We start from the raw sequence: 19,379 nt of genomic DNA on the forward strand, positions 1-19,379 counted from the left end.
TCAAAAAGTCAAATGCAAACAATCTATTGCCCGTCCCCCAACCCCATGCAAACTTATTACAAATTGGTTTCTTTTTCTGCTACACTAAGGATGGATGAAAAATAGAGCTAGACTTTAAACTTTTTCTTTTGCCATCTCTACCCTTCCCATTTCCATCCCCCAAAGAATCCCACACTTTACATTACAATGTAACTTCCCCCAACACACACATTACTTGTGCTGACATGAATAACACAAAAGATAGGGAACCCTTACCTGACATTGATTAGATATTGAGCCAGGCTAATGCTGGCAGCAGATCCAGTGATGGTAACCTGCCTATCAGTAGATCCTTCCACTGGGTTCGCAATTTTGATCTGCGCCCCAGACATCTGACGGATCTCATTGATTTTGGCGCCTTGACGCCCGATTATGCAGCCAATCAACTTAAGGGAGAAAAACAACAAGGCATACCAAATTAAGAGTTGCGTGGTTAGGTCCAAGAATTCCATCCCACTCCTCAGGCTTCTACAGCTTGGGTCCACAAACATGACAATGGAAACTACTATCTGCATCCTACACATTCTACTCATATACTCCTGATTTTAAAAATTGAGTTATAGATTATATCTCAACTCTTGCCCTATTCTTCTGTCTGATCACTACAGGTCAGAGCCAACTCTAAGCTGAATGACTCCTAGGAGCATTAGCTCATTTCCTCAGAGTACTAACTCCAAAGACAAAATTATAAAGCAGAGCAAACATGATGATAAACCTAGTTTACCAGAGATAGGAATAAAGATAAAAGTATATTCTGTTTTTGACAAAAAAGATCCCTTAACTCATCCTGCCATGATTCCTACTTTACTATAGTGACAAGAATTCTGGCTAATTTCTTATGCTTTTGCCTTGGGAAAAAGTAAAAAATTGGTCAACATTTGCACTGTCCCATACCGCAGACACTAATAACGTGATAACTAAACACATGAAGTGTGGCCAGTAAGACTGAGAAACTGAATTTATTATTTTATTATTCTCAATTCAAACAGCTACACGTGGTAGTGACTACCATGTTGGATAGTACAGACTGAACATCCAAGGACCACTGCGTTAGGGATAAGGCTTCAGGTTCTACAAGAAACAAAGGCAAATGGGAATTTCTATTTGAGGCAAAAAGGTTCTTTCTGGCTCATCAATTTCCTCCATCAGTTTTTACTTGAGATTTTATATAGTTTTAATAATTTAATTTGGTGTCTGCAACACCATTTTCTTAAGAGTGGCATGATGCCATTGAAAAGACCTCTATTCTTTAAAACCAATTCTCTTATTTTCACCCCATGCAACCCAACCATATACTTACATCGTTTGGAATGGTGAGTTCATGAGAAGTAGTCTGAGCAGATGCATCCAAACCTGCTGAAAGACAGAAGAGAGCAAAGAAGTTCAATGCACAGCATACAAACTCCCACTGATTTGTACATTAACCTAACAGAAGGAAAACGAACTGGAAACCCAGCATTGGCTGTTGGGATTCATCACTAACTTGGAAGCCTCCAAGGAGGAAAGAGGGGGAGAGGGGTGTAGAAATATGCTGGAGAGGTTTCCTCTGTACACACAGAAGAGGCTGATTTCATGCCATTTCCTGCAAAGCCCAGCCTATTAGGGTGTAAGGGGATGGAAGCAAGGGGCAAGGGAATGTGGTATCCTCAATTCTCAGGACCAAAATCTAAACAAGTACTTCTGCACTTCTCCCCTTTTCTGGTTGGATTTCCTGCTGTTGTGTTCCAATTTTATCTCACCTGATGCTATCACCAGCGCCAATATCATGCCTGTTATTGGGTACCATGGACTTTTGGCACACATGCAGAGTTGCTTTAAATATACCTATATCAGATTAACACCCTCCTAACACACCCTTACCCCTAACCTACACTTGAAGGTCAGTGAGAATGAGATGGCAGTAAGGTGTGGGAAGTTCGTTTCTCCAGATTTATTCCGTCTTTTGCTCAATAATTTGTTCTGGGTTTTGTTTTCCAAAGAAAAAGAAAAAAAACTCCTATCAGCAAACACCCATACCCATCTGACACCTGGACTAGACCAGACCAGCTGGCTAACTCACAAGTCTAGTCTTGCTCTCAGCTGTGGCTGCTGAAACTCAGCATTTTTAGAAGGGGGTAGGCCAGATCCATCAAGGGACCCTCAGGGGTACCAGGCCCACCCCCGCTTTGCTCTCTCAGCTCCTTTCTGCCATTTGCATGTTCTGCTGGTATGTCATGGGTAGTGAAACAAGACTCCCACCAGTTTATTAATATAACAGTAGAATACTACAGATTTTTTTTTTAATCATTACCCCAATAGCCTTTCACCTCTGGAGAGCTGGATTCAATGCCTGTTAAGATACAAGTGAAAATGAGTTTGGTGGTCTCATCCTAACCCTATCGGACAAGTTATTCCTTATATATAAAAAAAAAAAAGCCCAAAAAAACAAAACAAAACCAAAACCAAAACCAAAACCACTACACAATTTGGCACAAATGGATTGTTTCTACCCAGGTCTATGAATAGCTGGTGGAGAGAAAGGGGGTGCCAATCAGATCAAAGGGGCAGCAGTGAGGATGGGTTAGAAGAAATATCAGCCTACCCTTTGCCTGACAAGCATCCCCAGACCTCACCCCAAACCTTCCAGGGCCTTTTTTCTCTTTTAGAATAACTCACCCCAAATGAAAACCAAGTTAACAAACACATTACCTCCTTCGGTTTAGCCATAGAAAACAGGCAAGTTTAAACCAGCAGGATGCTGGGTAATGAAGTTTGTTTTAAACAGATGTCAAACTGAGACCTTGGGGCTGGGCCTCTGTCTTGTACTACACCTTACAGAAATAAACACTGAGGTATCCATACCACTGAATCCGGTGTTGCCATGCGTCATGGGAAAATGAGACTGTTGCATTGCCAACTGGTGCAGCTTGGTCAACTGCAGGAAGGAAACAGAAGAGGTTGGCATTAGAAGAGCAAAACAGTCAGGGCTCAAGCACATTCAAATTTGAAAATGCAGAGCTCCTGATCCCCAAAGTTGGCTACTACTCAACTATGACAGAGAGTAAGATATGGGGCTGGTATCACCATCCTGGGGATGGGCACAAGAAGGTAAGGGTTAGAAATAGAAAGGGTATCAGTACAAAGAGAATGAGCGCATTTGGGGTGTGTGAAAAGACAAGCAGCAGCACCCGCCTGACAACCATCCCCCTGTGGGCTATTTAATGAAGGTGCTTGCAGCCATTGCAACAGTTGCCCCAGGGACAAGCACAGACAGGCTAGGAAAACAAACTGTGCAGTGGTGCTAGGGAAAACACACCATGCAGGGTTCTGTCAGTATTGGGAGGAGGGAAGGAGATGAGGGGGCAGGGAAACTGCAAGGAGGAGAGAGATTAAGGTGTAACCGAACTGGGTTTAGCACACCCCCACCCCATGATTTCTACAGCTATTTTTCTTCGTCTATATGAACTGTCCTGGCTGTTGTAAAACCATCCTTCTTCAAGTCTACTTCCCCTCCTGGGGACTATCACTAACCAAGAGCCAATCTCAACTTCCCAAATCTAAAGCTCAGCACCTGAAAGAGTTAGTAAGGATAGAGGATAAGTGCAGAAAGAAATGCCCTTAAAGTCTAAATACCAGCACTTTTTAAGTTGGAGTTTTTAGTGACAAAGAAGGTTTTATTGAGTTGATTTCCCAAATATTCAGCTTCCTATCCCTCCCTGTGTAAATAAGCCCCTTTTTCCCATCCCTCCAGATGCTTTTTAAATTGTCACCTCAGAATGAGGAGTACACAAGGGCAAAGCCAACCTCCCACCCCCCCATCCCCCGCCATGGAAAGGACTCCATGCAGAGATGCACAGCCCACTGTCAATTTAAACTGTGCCCTGGGATAACAAATGACAGTATACCGTGGAACATTTCTCTTTTAGAGTAATCTGGAACATGGGAGAAAGTAGAATCCAATAATCTGCCAGATTATAATTTCCAGGGATTAAATGTCAAAAACAAGGTGCTACTATGTCCTGATTAAAGATTATTTAAGGGCCAAAATATGGAGTTCACCTTGTGAGGAAAACAATACTGCAAATGTTTAAGACCCAACTCACTTCTGCCTACGTGGAGAAGAGAGACAATTTTGGACGGGAGAAGGAACTTTTCAAAACAAGAAGTGAAAACAAAACTTACATCTGGCTGTGGAATGGCATACTGTCCTTGAATGGTATAGGCCTACAAAAGGAGGAAAACAATTCCTATTAAAAACCAATCACGGACAGCCACCCAGTGGGGGGAAAAAGACAGATTTCAACTAGCCAGGAAGCCAGAGTTGAACTAGAGAATAGGGAGGCCAGGGGTTGAGGCAGTAGATGGTATCTCACAAATACAGTCAGACCTGTTGGCCTTCTTTAAACCCTAATATGATGGCTTATTCCAGGATGCCTATAAAGGGAGCCATGTTCCCTGCAATCAAAGACAAAATAACACATCTGTTTCTTAATGAAAACGAGGGAAGTGGGATTAAACAATGCCTCGACTGCCCGAGACCCCTTCCCTCTCCCTGTGTACAAGATAGCCTAGAAGGAAAACAGTCTTTCTTCAGCCACCCCAACCCTTCTACCAATCATGGTGACATGAATGATTTGTATCTGCACAAACCTACATGGCATGTTTTGAAACACTTCTTTTCCTACCTTATTTTTCTCTACATCTGCCTAAAGACCTTAAGCGCACTGGAAGCTAGTTGGGTCCCTAGCACTAGGGAGCTGACCATAGGAACACACACACACAAAAAAATCACTGTGTTCTAAGTCCTGCCTTCTCCCACCTCCCCTCCATAAAAGGCACTTGCAGCTCCCACTACACCCTCCTCCCCCCACACCATAACCTCCCAAAAAGGGAGCTGGGTCTTCAGGGCAATGGGGTGGGGGACAAGGAGAATCAGGAAGGGAGGGGAAGGAAGGAGCAGCTGGTTCACAGGATGTGAGGCTTCTCACATCACAGTGGCCAGTACCCCCAAAAGTGCACCCAGGTGGGGGTGGGAAGGTGAAAATGGGGTAGGAGGAGTAGGAGACAGGGAAAAGGGGTTGAACAAAAAAAGAAAAAAAAAGGAAAAAAAAAAGAGAGTTGGTGTTACCATCTGGTGGGCTACGCAGCCTGTGTGAAATGAGGTGGGGGGGTCAGTCCAGGTCCCCGTGGACAGGTGGTGTCCACAGCACAAAAATCACCAGCGCCACTGGCCCCCCGCGTGTTGGCAGTCTCGGCTGAGGCGGAAGGATTGAGTGAGCCTTGGAGACTGAACATCCCCTCTCACCTCTAGAGGTGGTCCCTCCAGGTCAGGGTTGAGGCACATGGACGGGGTGGTGTGGGGAAAGCTCGCACTGTCGCTGCCTGTGCTGTACCTGTCCTGTGGATAAATAGAGGATTTCAGTCTCCAGGGCTGTCAATCCGGCACCTTGTCACCAGCATGAAATTCACACAAAAAAAGTTGTTTAATTTTTTCTTTTCCTTTAAAAAGGAGCTCACAACACAATTTGAAACGAGCTGCAATCAGTGAATTAAAAAAAAAAGTTACCTATGGTGGCAGATTTCACACTGCACAATTGGGCTATTTTCAGTCAGAATGAAGGCGTGGGGCAACAGAGCTGATGCCAGCTCCTGGTCAGTGTGCGATTAAATTGAACCCCTACAGAGCCCACTTTGTCACACAGGAACAAAAGACACAGGTCCATCTGTGGACACTGCATGAACTGGTCCATTTAAAAAGGCCCATGGGAATAATCCAAGACAGGGCCACTCATGGAAGAAGAAGCTGCAAGTTTTTAGAGGGTGGTCAACTGAATAAAGGGGAGGGAGGGAAGGAAAGCAAAGAGGTAAGAAGGGGGGGGGGGTGGGAAGGGGAGGGAAGGAAAGGGAAATGAAGGAAGACTTGTAAATGGAGAGGACTGCTGCTGTGCAGCATGGACTCTACAGATAATCCCAAGTGGGAGTGGAAGAATCCAGAAGAGTAGGAACTTGTAGTTCCAGGGTAGAAGGGAAAACTCCTAGAACTAAACCTCCCTGCTACACTGACTCTGGGCCTGTTTATCCTGCCTAACTATCCAGACTCATGGAGAGCCCTCTGACCAAACCAGTTTGTACAAGGCTAGTGTTAAAAGCAAGGTACTAAACTGTGATATGATTAATTTCTTGTGAAAGCTTCCAGAACTACAAGACAAACTAAGTCCCCCAAAACTTGCTGTTTTATGACAACTCAATAGAATATGAATGAGATGGACTTTAAGTGCTTCTCCAGTTCAAATATAAGATGGAACTAGTTGAGTATCTGTGCTTGTAACAGGTCAGCCCCATGTAGGAAAAGGCACTTTGAGCACTATACTTGTTTAGGCAGCTACCAAAATGAAGGTCACTATTTCAGCCTGAACCTCAATACTTTAAAAACTAACCTACCTACTCCTCAAATACTAACCAAAAAGCATAAAACCATGGTGCTAATCAGTGCCCTTTGTCATAAAAATCTAAATTCAGAATAAACCACGTGCCAAGGATCCAGAGTTTAGGTGGGTGAAGGAGGAGAGGCCAAAGGGGTGCTTTGGTGTTCTTACTCTAACACCAAAGGTCACAGCCCCACACAGCCCAACATGCTCTCCCCCTTCTATTCTTAGACACTGAACCCTTACCCCAGCTGATTTGTTATATGCCATGTGGGTTCAAACCAGTGTTTATGAGGTTAAGAGCCCGGGGACAACACACTGGAGTTTGGGAGTGAAGGGGTAGGAGTAGGGGAGGTGAGGTGGGGAGAAGGGGAAGTTTGTAGGACACTCAATTTCAGGACCCCCAATTTGAGACCACCATCCAAGAATCTCTTTCAGAGGTCCAACTCTTTGCTACCTTTATTCAGACCTCTAAAGAACACCCCACACATGAAAAAACATGGGATGGGGTGGGGTAGGGAAAGAAGTAGTGACACCAAAGCAATTTAACCCTTTCTTCTAACCCAACCCACCTTAAATTACTAAGTAAATTACCTCTTCCGAGTGCCTACAAAACTCCCATTGCCTGCTAAAAATTAAATAAGATAGCATTCATAGCTTTCTCCAGTATAAAAAATAAATAAAACTGAAAGCAGGTCAAATTATGGCCAGAGTACAGGTTTCAGCAAGCATGCAGAGTGGCCTGGTGTGCTGCTGGCAAAGTTGACATTTCAAACATAATCCTTGTTCACCTTAGCCCACCAATAAAAAATTTCTTACCTGACCACCTGCAAAGATGACTGGAGAACTGGACGGCTTGGGCCGGTACGGGATGGTCACGCCCTTCGGGGGGGACTGGGAGAGAGTCAGAGGGGAAAAAAACAAAAAGAGATAAGGTTTCAAAGCTGCTTCAGCTGTGTGGCTTAAGCTCACACAGGTCAGTTAAATTAAAAACTGTATTATTTCCATTCCCTCACCTACCAACGTTGTCTCTGGCTAGATCTAATCTCAAATCATCTGCAGTTATTTGCCTTTAAAGCAGTAAGATGGTCCGTGGACTACACAGCTCACACTAATTCTCATCAAGGCAGATTCCCCTGTAATAATTTAGGCATTATTTCCATGTGTTCAAATAAGTCTAATTAACATAAAAAACCTGTATGTATACATATGTACGTTTGAGTTGGTAATTAAGATCCTACATTTTGGCCTGAATAGGAAATAAAGCCAAAAAAGGAAATAAAGCTCCCAAATGTTGCATCTAGGATAATACAGAACTGTCCATAAATAGTTCAAAGGCTCAATCAATATTTTCCTAAACTCTACTTGAAAATTCTACTTTCCTTTCTCACCAATATGGGACCAACTCCCTATGACAATTCTAAAAAGGTTTAATTCCCCTTAATTTTGCTATTCTTGTTAATTAAATAGCATCTACTAGAACCTCGTTAAGTCATTCAGAAACACCATTATGGACACATTTTTTTTTAATATATATACCATTCTGAATATAATCCTGCCTCATAACACAGAAATTAATTTAAAGAATATATCAAAATTGCATGTAGCGAAAATACTGTAATCTGAAAGGCAATTTAACTTAGCTTCTCAGGAACCCAGATACATCTTTTGTCCACTCATTCCTAGTAGTGAATCTTCCCCTACCAACTCTGCTAAAATTGCTGTAAACCAAATGATCACCACTGCTTAGTTTCTATTTTTGCTTGGACTGTAAGAAAAGTCAAAGCTGGGGGAAGGAAAATATGAACTCAGGGAACCTCTTCCCCACCCCCACTGGAGGCTTCTAACAGCCTCACCTAATTCTAGTCTTACTAAATATAGATCAGTCTGTCTCCCTAAATCACCCTCCCCCCACTCTCAGCATGAGCCTGAGGGCTTACCTCCAACATGACCACGCAGATCTGTTTCACACACTCAATGATGGACTGCGGAATGCCAGCAATAGTGATGGCCCGCTCAGTTGAGTTGGGGAGCATATCCCCTGCCACCTGGACCTGAGCCCCTGTACTCTTTGGGGGTAAAAAAATTTTAAAATCAGAGAAAACAGCTCATACTCTTCAGTATCTCCCAGCAGAAATCTTAAGAGTCTAAAGCTCAGTAGACACTTAACCCATCTCCTATCTTACCCTTTTTATCCTCCCTTCCCACTCTTCCCTTATTCCAGATAAGACTGTTTAATCAGTTATAAATTAGCCTCTGAAAGCTGAAAATAAGGCTGAATAACAGCCTAAATTTAACCTGTTCTCAAGAAAAAGGTCCCTCTAGACAGTTTCCTCTCAGCTAATGACAGCTCTGTAGGCCATCAAACAAAATACCCACAATATCACCCACCTTTCATTCTCTTATTGAACAAATGTTTATATCAACCTCATCCTATATGTGCCAGGTACCACCCCAGGTACTTGGAATACATCAATGAACAAAATCAAAATCCCTGCTCACGTGGCATGTACAAAAGGCTCCCAAAACTACAATTCGTTTTCCTTTAGGAGCCATTCAAATTTCATTCCAACATCCAATTCAATAACTCCCAGATATAAGTAAAAGCTTCCATAATTTTATGTAACTTCCATAATTTAAAAGGGAGAATTTCAACTACACCCCAATACACCTTCATTTTCCCCTTGCTATTTAGGGATTTGGCCAAGAAAAATATTTGATATTATTATCGATCAAATTGTAAGCTCTTTAAACATAAAAAAAGATAACGTAGTCGCATGGAAAAGAAAAGTTGCCAATGGGTCATATGCAATAGGTGGAAATTCTGGTTAACTTTTCTGACTTATTGTTGTTAAAGTATATGAAATATAAAAAATATATATATATATCTCAATCAAATTATAGTCTTCTAGGATTATTACTTTAATAAAAATCTTCATCTCAATAAACACAAACTTTTCCTAGACATAGTAAAGGCTAATAGAAGAAGCACATTTAGAATAATTTACATTTCAAAAAGAAAATGAGCACAAGTTACCAACCTCACGTATTTCCTTGATCTTGCAACCACCTTTCCCAATGAGAGAGCCACACTGACTAGCAGGGACCACCAGCCTCAGGGTGACTGGGGGTCTACTGGCAGCTGTGCTATTGGTCATAGAGCTGCTGATGTCCTACAACAAGAAATTAGTCAAAACATCAGAAGAATGTAAAAGTTTTAAACAGATTCCTGGGAACCCATAACTGCCATGAGAGAACCTTACAAGGGACATATTATGTCACAATCTGCATCAACAAAGGTTCAAATATTGCCTCCCCCCAAAACCCTATTTCTGAAAAGATAAAAAGGCCTACAAACGTCCTCAGATTTAGCCCTAAATATATTTTCCTTCACACCGGGGGCAGTGATCTTGGTAGAGAGAAAACTTACTTTGAAAATTAAAGAGTTTTTTCAGTAAAATAAAACAATATTGAAGACAAAATTAAATATTAAGAGATACAACAATGCAATCCAAATTCAAGTAACCAATTCTGTTCTCTTAGAAAACTACATAAAGATTAAATACTGTACTTCCATTTATCCTTGTCTTAATTTCTTGGTAATACTACCATTGCACAGATAATGAAATTGAGGCTGAGTACCTACCCCAATCACATCTAAAAAGCTGTAGATTTTAAACTAAAGGACTGTATTGGTTCCAAAGCCCATAGTCTTTCCCGTTACAATATGCTGCATGTGAAAGTCATGGCTTTAAACTGTTAAGTTTAGCCTCCTGAGGATTAAATGGTTTTAACCTAATCTCTATGTAGTAGCTAGACCTGGGAATTCCTCAAACATAAGCCCCTAAAGTCAAGAACATGCTTCTTATTTGTTAAAAGTATGAACAGATTTTCTGAATTTAAAAAAAATATATTTATTTGGCTGCACCGGGTCTTAGTTGTGGCACGCAGGCTCTTTGGTGCAGCATGTGGGATCTAGTTCCCTGATCAGGGATCGAACCCGGGCCCCTGGTGCTGGGAGCTCAGAGTCTTAGCCACTGGACCACCAGGGAAGTCCCTAGATTTTCTGAATTTTTTTTAAAGCTACAAGCTCTGGATTAGCAGGGTCTCGCAGGTCAAAGGATAACACTTCTGATCTTGGCAAGGATAAGATCTCAGGCACCATTAAGGCATCAGGCAGCAGCCCCGAAGCTCTCCTCTGCCTGCAATGTCAATTGCATGATTAGCAGTATTACTGCAGAAGTGGGAGGAAGCTGAAGACTGGACCTAGGGCAATGGTTGTTCAGCATTATAAGGTTGAAACCAATTAATTAAAAAAACAAACAAACAAAAAAACTTCCTTCAGTCAAAAAATCTCTGGTATTGATATTTTGCTTCTGATAACCTGTAAAATGCATTCCCTCCCTCCAAGTATAGCTCTGACACAGTTACCAGATTGATTTTTTAAAAAATATATAACTGCATCCAGGGTTGGGAGATACCTGTATTTATGGAGTATATTAGTGTTCAGAAGGGCTCCTAACAAAAGCATGTTAATTTAGTCCACTCAACTATGAATTAGGGGACATAATTACCAACACAGTGGTGGCATACCTTCAAAACTGCTGGTTAAGAAATAAAAGATGCTGGTTTTTCACACATTTTTTACAGAGTCCCTGATAATAGTCACACTATTTGGGGGTTTTTCTGGGTTTTTTTTAATTCAAGTATAGTCAATATACACTATTTAGTTTCAGGTGTACAACGTAGTGATTTGACATTTAAATACATTACAAGATGATCACCACAATAAGTGTAGTAACCATTTGCCACCATACAAAGTTAACCTCCCATTACTTATTTTATAACTGGAAAATATGGGATGCTTCACAAATTTGCGTATCATCCTTACACAGAGGCCACGCCAACCTTCTCTGTATCATTCCAATTGTAGTTTATGTGCTGCCAAAGTGAGCACTCAAACTACAGTTGGGGGTTAGGGGTGCCGACACCCCACCCCAGTCAGAAGTCCATGTATAACTTAACTTATCCACAGTTCTGCATCCACAGATTCAACCAACCTCTGATTGTGTAGTTCTACAATACATATTGTGTAGTACTGTAGTACGTATTTATTGGAAAAAAAATCAAGTACAAGTAGACCTGCACACTTCAAACTCATGTTGTTCAAGGGTCAACTGTATTTTTCTACCGATTAAAGTGACATCTTTTTTTAATTGCAAATGGTCCAATTTGGGGGATGATGAATGGGAGCAAAGAACCCATTTACAGAGTTTCATGATCTAGTCTGTCCTTGAATTTTAAAAGTCCTTAGAAATCACTAAACTATCTAGAAGCACTTAAAAATAAAGAATGAGGGGCAGGGAACAACAAACCTCTTCCAGTTTATCAATGATCATAGCAAAGGCTTTGAAGATGGCATTAGTGGGTCCAGCCAAAGTGATAATCCTCTCAGGACAATTCCCTTCTGAGATGTTGATACGTGCACCACTCTGGATAGGAAACAGAGCCAAAAGGTTAAAGAGACAAAAAGATCTGAGCTTACACACACACATACACACAAATATATAATCCCTCCTAAATAAGATGGGCAAGAAGCTGCCTGTATACATGATCCTGACACAAGGCAATATCGACATTACTTCAAATACTGCTCCATATTTGTCCTCAAACATAAACTACAGAAGCTGCTTTAAGTCTTGAATGAACTGAGACTTCCTAAAATTACATTTCCCAGCATACTATTTGTCATTACAAATAACTGCGCCAGAAAAACACCAGCTTCTCCTATTAAGATCTCCCCCTCGGGCTTCCCTGGTGGCGGAGTGGTTAAGAATCCGCCTGCCAATGCACGGGACACAGGTTCGAGCCCTGGTCCAGGGGGATCCCACATGCCGTGGAGCAGCTGAGCCCGTGCACCACAACTACTGGGCCTGCGGCTCTGGAGCCCGTAAGCCAGAACTGCTGAGCCCGCGTGCCACAGCTGCTGGGGCCCACGTGCCTGGAGCCTGTGCTCCGCAACAAGAGAAGCCACCGCAATGAGAGGCCCGTGCACCGCAACGAAGAGTGGCCCCCGCTCATCGCAGCGAAGACCCAATGCAGCCAAAAATAAAATAAATAAATCTAAAATAAAAAAGAGAGAGAGAGAAAAAGATCTCCTCCCTTCTGGGACTTCCCTAGTGGTCCAGTGGTTAAGACTCTGCGCTTTCACTGCAGCGGGCACAGGTTCGATCTCCGGTCGGGGAACTAAGACCCCACATGCCGCACAGCCAAAAAAAAATTCCCCCTTCTAATCTCTCATTAAATTTTTTTGGCTTTTGTTTTCAAGGTTTTTTACTTCCCAAGTTAACAGTCCCTTAACCCCCCATCCGCAATAACTCACCTCCTCACGCATCTTCTTAACTGATTCTCCTTTCTGTAAGAGGAAAAGTTAAGAGTGAGTTCCAACTGCTATTTAAACGCAGACTGACTAAATAGTAATTAGAGTTGAAGTGATGCCTTACCTTTCCGATGATACTGCCAACTTCCTGCAATGGAGAAAACTAGTGTCAAATATGAGGAAATTTGAAGCGTTCATTATCACAAAAAGTAATTTTGAACAGTCCAAAGCAATGGAAAAACTAAGACTTATTGGGAAAGGGAATGGACAGGCTTATTATTTTCTTTGCTCTAAATATAAGCAAAGCTATCAAAGAACTGTGAAGAAATAATGGAGTAATTAAATGCTAGCTTTGTTTAACAGAAATCCTTTTTTAAAATACCAAATATATCACCCCACCTTAAAGTTACCCCAAAATTGTTTGGGCAGGGGAAATCTACCTATCACAAGCTATAGCAACATCCATGAGAAAAATCTTATCATCCAGGTATGAGACAGTCTTTGGCTCTAGCCTATGGTTAAGCCTTCCCTGCTCAGTGGCGCTTCTTAGTAAAGTCTGTCCATTTTCCCACTACACTCTCATCTACTCTGCTAGAGAAAAGTGCTAAAGCCAGACACCCCACAGTGCTAATCTGATGAGCTCCGAGATCCATGCCCTCTATTCCTGGCCACTCCCCTAGCAGTTACTATGACCCAATTTCCCAAGCTGGTGCATACCTTTCCATGCATAAGTAGCCGGATGGTGAGAGTGACATTTAATCCACCTTCAATCACACCGGTGTCCATGTCGAGCAGTGTTCTAAGGAGCTGGACGCTGAGTGGTCAAGTCTTTGGTCACTGGTGGGGGTGAAAGCCAAAAACTGAAATGAAAACATGACCAAAATCAGAGTAGGAAAACAACGGAAATATTTCCCAATGTTACTTTAACCATTATCAATGTTTTCTAATGAACTCTTTTCCTTAAATGACAGTCTGTCAGTTGGCAGGCTTGTATACATCCAGCACAACTGCATTAACAGCTCAGGTTCTGTTACAAAGTATGAAGGCAACTTTCCAGTCTGCTCTCATTAACGGTACAGTTTCTGCTGACTCTCAGGATGTGAAAGATTCCTTCAATTGGCAATGGTTCTAAGGGAACTGCTGAACGTGCACCAGTTGTCCTTCAACAGAATAAGCTTCAAGAGAATACAGAAACACCTGGAAATCATGAGGGCAAACCTCAAACTAATCAACTACACTGAGGGCAACGACCTTTTGCTTCCCTGTTAGGAAACAGCTTGGGTTGAAAGCTAGAGAGGACACATGTAAACGTTCTTACTGGCAGCAATTTCTAACTAAAGAAATTGAGAAGCATCTCACATTAAAATTTTGAATGTCAATAGATGTCACCAAATCATTTTTAAAAGATTTAAATCAAAAACCTCATTGAAAAAGGCATCTGAAATGCCTTCTATTGCAGGCTGGGTTCCATAGTCCCCTTTGGGAAATGACTCAATACATTAAGTGCAGCCTGAGTCCTCTTTTCCCAACCTAACTTGATAGTCACTCAAGATGTGAAAATTTTCCTTGCTTCTGTGTTAACCTCTGTTACCACTCAAGTCTTCATTCAAATCTATTAAATCTTAAATTTTCTTCCAAAGGAAACAATCGAAATTAAAACTGGTACTGCTAAAAATTTATTGTGTAGTTGTTTTAAACAACAGCAGTAACGAGCCTTTCCTACTGAGGCCCTTTCCCCACGTATCCTCTAAAGCAATGTTCCTAACATTTCTGCTTTAGAATAATTGATTACGTGTAGAAAGAATGTTTTTGGATATACTTTAGCCTACAACACCTCTTTAGGCCCTAAGACTGGTTCTCCCCAAAGTTGTGGAATTTCTCCAGTGACATTTTTAGTATCCATCCCTTCAAAACAACATCAATGATCTCTCTCCTACAGCCAGTCTTCCCCCTTAACAAAACCAGCCACCGTTTTAACTTTGCTCTAACACAAAGCCCATATCCTAAGTATTTAAAGTGTTTAAGTGGCTGCCAGACCATTCTGTATATGGCAAGCTGCCCTATGGCTACCTCAAGTGAGTGACTGAGGTGACTGAGGCATCCCCAAAGCACTTCATTCCCCCATTTCCAGAATATAATTAATTGCTGGCAAAATCCCAGAATTCAACACTTTTCACTCAAGAAAAAACAACAGTGCTGGGGGTGGGGGGGAAATGGGGAGACAGAGTTAAGTCTGTGCGGAAAACTTTCTTTTTTTCAGTAAGACGTGGTAAAAATTTGGCAGTTTAATTCCTTATCCCCACTCACATAATAGGAAGCACGTTACAAATACCACAATAAATGCAAGTTCGAACGAGCAAGAAAATTGAAAACCTATTTGAAGCCATTTCTTGAGGTAAGGCACAAAGGTGCATTTCCAACTCCAAATCATCCAAGAAATCCCTGTCATATTTCTCTCCTGACTAGGTCAACGTCAGTGTACCCAATCCCAGGAATCCAGCTGTTAATCCTGCAGTCCATTACCCCTTCTCCTATAAATAGCTCGGTCTGGGTCTGCAGCGGCAGGCATTTTGTAATTTCAAATTTCGTTACCCCAAGAGAATGTCCTGAATAACTCGGTAACTGGAAGCCCGTCTACCGTTTCTTCAACTCCACAGCCCCCCTCCCCTTGGTCATCCAAGCATTTTCCACTCAAAAAATGCACCCCCTATCCCTCCACTAGAAAAGAGGTGAAAAAAAATAAACGGTTCGGTCAGGGGGGGGCGCTGCGATCCAGGGGGAGGAGCCGGACTAGTAGCGCCTCCTCGTGTGGCTGCGCCAGCGCCTGACCCCCGCGGGGAGCCGCGCTCACCCGCCCGGCCAGCAAGCCGGCCATCGCCTCCCCCCACCCGCCTCAACCAACAAATCCACCGCCGCCCCCCCCTACCGCGCGCGCGCCCTCCTTGACTCTTGCGCAGCCGCCACCGGGAAAAAGCGGGGGGGGGAGGGGGGGAGGGGGGAAGGCCTTGCGCGAGGCCTACTAGGCCTCGCCGGAGCCAGGGCCTCGCGTGAATGGCCGGCCAAGCAGAGTGAGGAGGTAGGCGCTCACGCAGGACTACGCGAGGTCGGGGCTCGTGACGAGGACCGGAGCCCGCTAAGAAAGATGGCAAGAATAGAAATAGAGCTATAGCCGCGGGCGGAGGGAGAATCTTGAAGCTTACCTGCAGGCGCGAGGCGACTGAGGGGAAAAGGGGAGCGGGCGGGAAGGGGAAGGGCGGGAGGCCGGGGGCGGAACAATAGGGGCGGGCGGGAAGGCGAGGGGGGCCCCGCGGGCGGGCGGAGGAGGAAGGGGGGGGTGGAGGAGGAGGAGGAGGAAAGGGGAAAGAGACCCCGGGGCGGGTGGAGGGCGGCGGAGGGCGGGCGGGCGGGCGGAGGGCGGGCGGGCGGGAGAGGGCGCAGGCTGCGGCTGCTCCGGCTGCTGCCTCTGCTGGTCTGGGAGGGGGACGGGGCGGAGCGGCCCGCTTTCAACCCCGCGCACCCTCCGACCCCGGAAGCGCTAACCGCCCCGGGGGCCGGCGAGGCGACTGCGTCGTCCAAACCTTCCCCACGCAATACGGACGGCCTCCCAACAGCCTAGAGCGGCTCCGTGGACAGCGCTGGCACCAGCGAGACAACTGGTGGCAGACGCCGAAGTTCATGATAGAGCGGCAGCGTGGGGGGGCAGGGAGGAAACTAGTGTCCCCTAGCGGGCTGGTTGGAAAGCCCAAGCGTAAGTGCGGAGAGAGTTGGCAGTCGCCATGGATAAAGGAGACGGGAATATGGGATGTGTGAGGAGAGACTGACAAGAGCCGGGAAAACCCCGTAGTCTATAGTGATACTCAGAAAGAGAAAAAAGCTAATTTGCCACATTGGAGGTCACTTTTACACCAACTTACTCTGAAAATTGGTAATTAAAAGGAAAGATTTAAGCATTTACCCTTTCTTTTAGGAAGAACTGTAGTTCATTCCTAGTCGATAAGGGAAAACTTTTTTCAAGAGTTCCATATAATGAATGTAGAGAAATAAAAAGTTAGAAAATCACCATTCATTCTCCAACCCAAAATGAAATAATTGATTCAAGCAAGTGCCATCAATCACCAAAACTCTAAGGGAAAGTTTATTAGGGAACAGGATGTTATCCTGGTGCCAAATATCACATGGACTATCTGAAAAAAAAGAAAGAAACCCGAAAATTTTAAATCGAAAGATCATATAGTCAACACCTCACCCAAGTGATCAAACTTTGCATCACTAATAGTACAACTTTGACATAGTCCTTGGTGAGATGCAATAAGTACATAGCATCATCTATTAAGTATTCTTGTCAAGTGTTTAATCTTAATATAATCAAGCCTTCAGACCCGATTTGCAATTTACAGGAAATTTACAAGGGATAAAGGAAAAAGTTAAATACATCAAGGAGATAATCAGCAAATCCAGAATCCAGGACATTCTACAAGACAACTAGGCTGTTCTCTTCGAAAAGAAAGAGGAGGAGGAAAAGGAAGGGGAGGGAAAAGAGGAGAAATTTGAAAGAATATATCAAATATAACGTGTGGATCTTGTTTGGATCCTGTTTTTTTTTTTAAGAAGAACAACCGCTATATAAGACATTTTGGAGACAACTGAGGAAATTCAAAACATGAGCTGAATATTAGCAAATATTAGGAGGTGTTGTCAGTTTTCTTAGGTGTGATAATGGAATTGTGGTTATGCAGGAGAAATGCTGTTTTAAGAGGTACATGATGAAATATTTAAGGGTGAAGGGTCATGATGTATGAAACAGACTTTCAAATGGTTCACATAGGTATATAAATGAAGAAAATTTGGTAAAATGTTAACAGTTGTTGAGTGTAGGTGGTAGGTTTATGGGTGACCATTGTACTGTTCTTCAAACTTTTAAAAAATAATTTTCAGGGAATTCCCTGGCGGTCCAGTGGTTAGGTCTGCACTTCCACTGCCGTGGCCCGGGTTCAATCCCTGGTAGGGGAACTAAGAACCTGTAAGCCCCGTGGTGTGCCCCCAAAAAATAATAATAATTTTCATAATAAAAATTGGAAAAAATATGATGTGGAATGGAACAAGATTGGCAAAGTGTTGATAATTATTGAAGCTAGGTTATGGGAAATAGGAGTTCATTAAACTGCTTTCTCTACTCCTGTATATATCTGTAAATTTCCACATTAAAACTTTTGTTTAAAAATGAGAAAAGGGGGGCTTCCCTGGTGGCGTAGTGGTTGAGAATCTGCCTGCCAATGCAGGGGGCGCGGGTTCGAGCCCTGGTCTGGGAAGATCCCACATGCCGCGGAGCGGCTGCGCCCGTGAGCCACAGTTGCTGAGCCTGCGCTCCGCAGCAGGAGAGGCCGCGATGGTGAGAGGCCCGCGCACCGCGATGAAGAGTGGCTCCCGCTTGCCGCAGCTGGGGAAGGCCCTTGCACAGAAACGAAGACCCAACACAGCCATAAATAAATAAATAAAAATTTTAAAAAAAATAGAGAAGAGCCCTGGAAGGGAATAAAACAAAATAAAAAGAAGGATATTGAAAGAGACAGTTACTACAGGGTTATTATTTACCCTTGTTTGAGTTCTTCAGGTGTCAGTTCTGGCCTTAATATTAGTCAAGTATTATTGGGCAACCCCAATTCAGTGGAGTTATCCAAAAAGAGATAGCTTTCTGAAGTGGAAAATAAGGCTTGGGGTCTCCAACGTCTTTCCTCTGACCCTCCAAATGATGGGTGGGCATTAGGAACAATGTGAGATAGAAATAAAAAGAAGTCTGTCATTTGGCAAAGGCAAGGGACAGAGCAAATAATGACAGAGAGGAATGAGGTAGGAAAATGTTAGGACACCCAGAAAAAAGCAAACCAAGGAGCAGGCTTACTGTGAGGCCTGGGCTGAAGGTCAGATTAACCTCAAGATTTTGCAGTTGGGTCATTTACACCCCAGGGACTCTAAGAGCTGGGGTGAAAGTGAGTGGCTATCTGTGAAATCATCTCTAATAATGGGGGCAAAACAAAGATCAAATTAAAAGTTGATAAAATAACACAACATAACTCTACTAACAATAACATGGCTTCTGTCGGGACTGGCCAACAGTTGCAGCCAGCTTTGAAAGAGATGCATCCGATAGCAACACTTGATAATCCCATGAATCAATAAATTCTTCTCAGAAGGGGAACCAAACTAGTCAAGTGAGTGAACTTGCCTACAGCTACAAAACAACCTGATACAGGGAAATGATTCCGAAAAGACAGCAAACTGAAGACTCATCCCATGACTTAACAGTCCCCACAGCTACAGTGTCAATTTGTATTTTATTAATAGATCTAATGGGTTTCCTATCCTTTCCCATTTTCAATTAATTGTGTGGAAATCTTACTATACTTAGTTCCTAGTAAGAAAAGAATGGCAGAATCCCAGATCCTCTCATGGACATTGGGCATAAGATAAAAACATGTGAGAACCACCATCTTTAGAGCCTTATACTGATGCACAAAACAGGGCGCACCAACCTAGTGCTCTCGGGAGCCAGGCAAGTA

The 19,379-nt window shown here is 43.2% G+C and overlaps 1 protein-coding gene across 34 annotated transcripts in view; it reads right to left on the reverse strand.

Annotated features, from left to right (window-relative positions):
* PCBP2 (poly(rC) binding protein 2) overlaps positions 1 to 16,303 on the reverse strand; it is a 22,526-nt gene extending 6,223 nt beyond the window's left edge. Inside the window, exons 1-14 of one of the 34 annotated variants that reach the window (XM_082422335.1) lie at positions 16,023 to 16,291; positions 13,540 to 13,682; positions 12,947 to 12,970; positions 12,826 to 12,858; positions 11,819 to 11,935; positions 9,485 to 9,616; positions 8,384 to 8,512; positions 7,263 to 7,349; positions 5,324 to 5,416; positions 4,201 to 4,242; positions 2,881 to 2,953; positions 2,330 to 2,368; positions 1,340 to 1,392; positions 256 to 425 (exon numbers count right to left, since the gene is read on the reverse strand). In XM_082422335.1, the coding sequence (XP_082278461.1) occupies positions 256 to 425; positions 1,340 to 1,392; positions 2,330 to 2,368; positions 2,881 to 2,953; positions 4,201 to 4,242; positions 5,324 to 5,416; positions 7,263 to 7,349; positions 8,384 to 8,512; positions 9,485 to 9,616; positions 11,819 to 11,935; positions 12,826 to 12,858; positions 12,947 to 12,970; positions 13,540 to 13,608 (1,061 nt within the window). In that variant the 5' untranslated portion in view covers positions 13,609 to 13,682; positions 16,023 to 16,291. Of the gene's footprint in view, positions 1 to 255; positions 426 to 1,339; positions 1,396 to 2,329; positions 2,369 to 2,880; positions 2,954 to 4,200; positions 4,243 to 5,323; positions 5,417 to 7,262; positions 7,350 to 8,383; positions 8,513 to 9,484; positions 9,617 to 11,818; positions 11,936 to 12,825; positions 12,859 to 12,946; positions 12,971 to 13,539; positions 13,683 to 16,022 lie in introns of all 34 variants that reach the window. The other 33 variants (XM_082422337.1, XM_082422336.1, XM_082422334.1 and 30 more) reach the window with 33 other exon arrangements.
* Between the last annotated feature and the right edge of the window lie 3,076 nt (positions 16,304 to 19,379).

Source organism: Balaenoptera physalus, assembly GCF_965194825.1.
Source record: "Balaenoptera physalus genome assembly, chromosome: 13".
NCBI lineage: Eukaryota > Metazoa > Chordata > Mammalia > Artiodactyla > Balaenopteridae > Balaenoptera > Balaenoptera physalus.